General features: G+C 48.6%; 1 protein-coding gene across 1 annotated transcript in view; it reads right to left on the reverse strand.

The window, feature by feature from the left end:
* ccm2l (CCM2 like scaffold protein) overlaps positions 1–1802 on the reverse strand; it is a 15455-nt gene extending 13653 nt beyond the window's left edge. The window contains exon 1 of the mRNA XM_062540167.1: positions 1758–1802. Coding sequence (XP_062396151.1) covers positions 1758–1781 — 24 coding nt within the window. The 5' untranslated portion in view covers positions 1782–1802. The remainder of the gene's footprint in view (positions 1–1757) is intronic.
* Positions 1803–2500: the final 698 nt, after the last annotated feature.

Here is a 2500-nt window from a genome sequence, read left to right on the forward strand (position 1 = left end):
GTGTGTGTGTGTGTGTGTGTGTGTGTGTGTGCGCGTGCGTGTGTGCGTGTGTTTGAGTGTGAGTGTTTCTGTGTGCGTGTTTGTGTGTGCGTGTACAGTATATGTAAATATAATATGTGTGTGTGTGTGTGTGTGTGTGTGTGCATGGGCTGGTCCATAATCCAGGGTGTGGCTGAAGAGAGTGGGCAGGAGAGAGGCAGGACTAGGGCAACTGTCACCCCTGAGGAGCGGCTGCTGTGACGGCTGAGTGACGTGAGTGACGTCCCCTGCAGAGTGAGACAGATGATACTCCACACGCTCCATTACAGGCCCGCTGGCTTACACAGCCCACCACACAGGCTTAATGCACTGGATCAATCATTGCTTCTCCTGACATCTCGCTTGGTACGCTTGTGTGTGTGTGTGTGTGTGTGTGTGTGTGTGTGTGTGTGTGTGTGTGTGCTTGGCTTGAGTATTTCTTGTTCTTGTCTGCATGATAATGGGAGGGAGTGAATTGTTTGTGTGTGTCTGTCTGTATGTGTGTGTGTGGGCTTGAATGTGAGTGAGAGGGAGTTTTATGTGTGTGTGTGTGTGTGTGTGTGTGTGTGTGTGTGTGTGTGTGTGTGTGTGTGTGTGTGTGTGTGCGTGTGTGTATGTGTGTATGTGTGTGTTCGTCCTTGTATCTGATAACTGATACATTTTGCCTCGAAACCAGCACAGTGACATTACCACTCACTGGGCAGGCTAGGCAAACAGCCCAGGCCACGGCAGCTGTGCATTTTCACTGCCTCTCCCATCCATCAGTCAGATGCATTTACGCTTTCGCACACAAACACACTCACTCTGAACCCCAGCGCTTTGGAGAAGACGCTAGCGTAAATAGGAGGCAATTTCCCTTTCAAATAACCCCCATTTTCCCGTTTCGTAGAAGAGAGTCGTCTCAGACTAAGGGGCAACGTTGCGTGGATGGAACTCCGGTGATGAGCGACACCATCTCTATTAATTAGCTGTTGCTAATGGAAGGCAGGGGGAGAGATGCATGCAAGTGCCTCGCCTGCTGCGACGGCTGCTGGATGAGAGGAGTTATGTGGGTCAGCCTCCATTTGGATCACAGAGCAGGCAACCGTCGACTGTGATATCAGCAAAATAAAAACATCTTCGAGGAGGAAGGAACAGACTCGGAGGGGGGGAAAGGATAGAGAGAGAGAGAGAGAGAGAGAGAGAGAGAGAGAGAGAGAGAGAGAGAGAGAGAGAGAGAGATGTGACAAAAAATCTAGGTCTTGCCTGCCTGATGTGGCATTCTGCTTTCAAATTGATGTGCGCAGTATTTCACAACTTGGAGGCAGAGCCAAGGAAGGCGCAGAGGAAACACCTTGGCCGCTAACAACAGTGTCCATAAAAGGCCTGCTTGTAAACCAGAGATTCATTCACGCCATCTCCCTGGCACAAATAACTCTTCACCGGGTGGCACCAAGAAACTCCATTTTGACCCACACAACCAGCAAATCAGCCATATATTAAACACACAAGAGACTATATGCAAATGTGTGGACACTGATAAACACATAGACATACTGTAGACATCAGACATAGACAGACAACTCAACATACAGATATACAATGACCTGTTGGAGGATATGACCATACGCAGACGCACACATGAAGGCACAACAATCCCAAACACACAAACACACACCCTTAGTCGCACGCCCCAATTCTCTTCTGCTGTTATTTAGAGTGTGTCGCTTTTTGTTGATAGGTCCAAGCGCGACTCTTACCTTTCTGGGTTTGTCATAGTCCATGGCTGGTGGCCCAGGCGCAGTGGCTGCAGTGGGCTGGACTGGCCTGAGCTCAGGAGCCCGGCAGGAGGGCAGGGGAAAACAGAGGAAGCCTGCTTCCTGTCCGACAGGAAACTCCACCAGAGAGCCTGATATAAACTCCCTTCTGCCTCCATTCTCTCAGCTGCTGATAACACACATGCATGCACTTCACACACACACACACACACACGGACACACACACACACGGACACACACACACACACACACACAGACACACACATACAGTACACTAACACACACACACACACACACACAATCTTTCTTGCTTTCTTGCTCTCTCTCTCTCTCTCTCCCTCAAAGATACAACCATAGATTAGTACGCATCTCTCATCTACACACACTGATCCAACACACAAACAGATTTTTCACTGAGACTATACACACACACACACACACACACACACACCGTTGAAGTTGTCTTTGTTCCAGGGCATCTTCGCTAATCAATCACCAGTTCTTGCTTTATTGTTGTGTCTCCCAGGCGTGATTCATGAATTAGAGAACAACTGCCCAACCGCCCCGATGATCGTCTGAAGATAGCAGCCAACTTTGTGCGTGTGTGTGTGTGTGTGTTTGTGTTTGTCTGTGTGTGTGATGTGTATATGTGTGTGAGTATGTGTGAGTATGAGTGTGTGTATATATATGTCTGTTCGCGTGTGTATATATATATATATGTGTGT

Source organism: Sardina pilchardus, chromosome 7, assembly GCF_963854185.1.
Source record: "Sardina pilchardus chromosome 7, fSarPil1.1, whole genome shotgun sequence".
NCBI classification, from domain to species: domain Eukaryota; kingdom Metazoa; phylum Chordata; class Actinopteri; order Clupeiformes; family Clupeidae; genus Sardina; species Sardina pilchardus.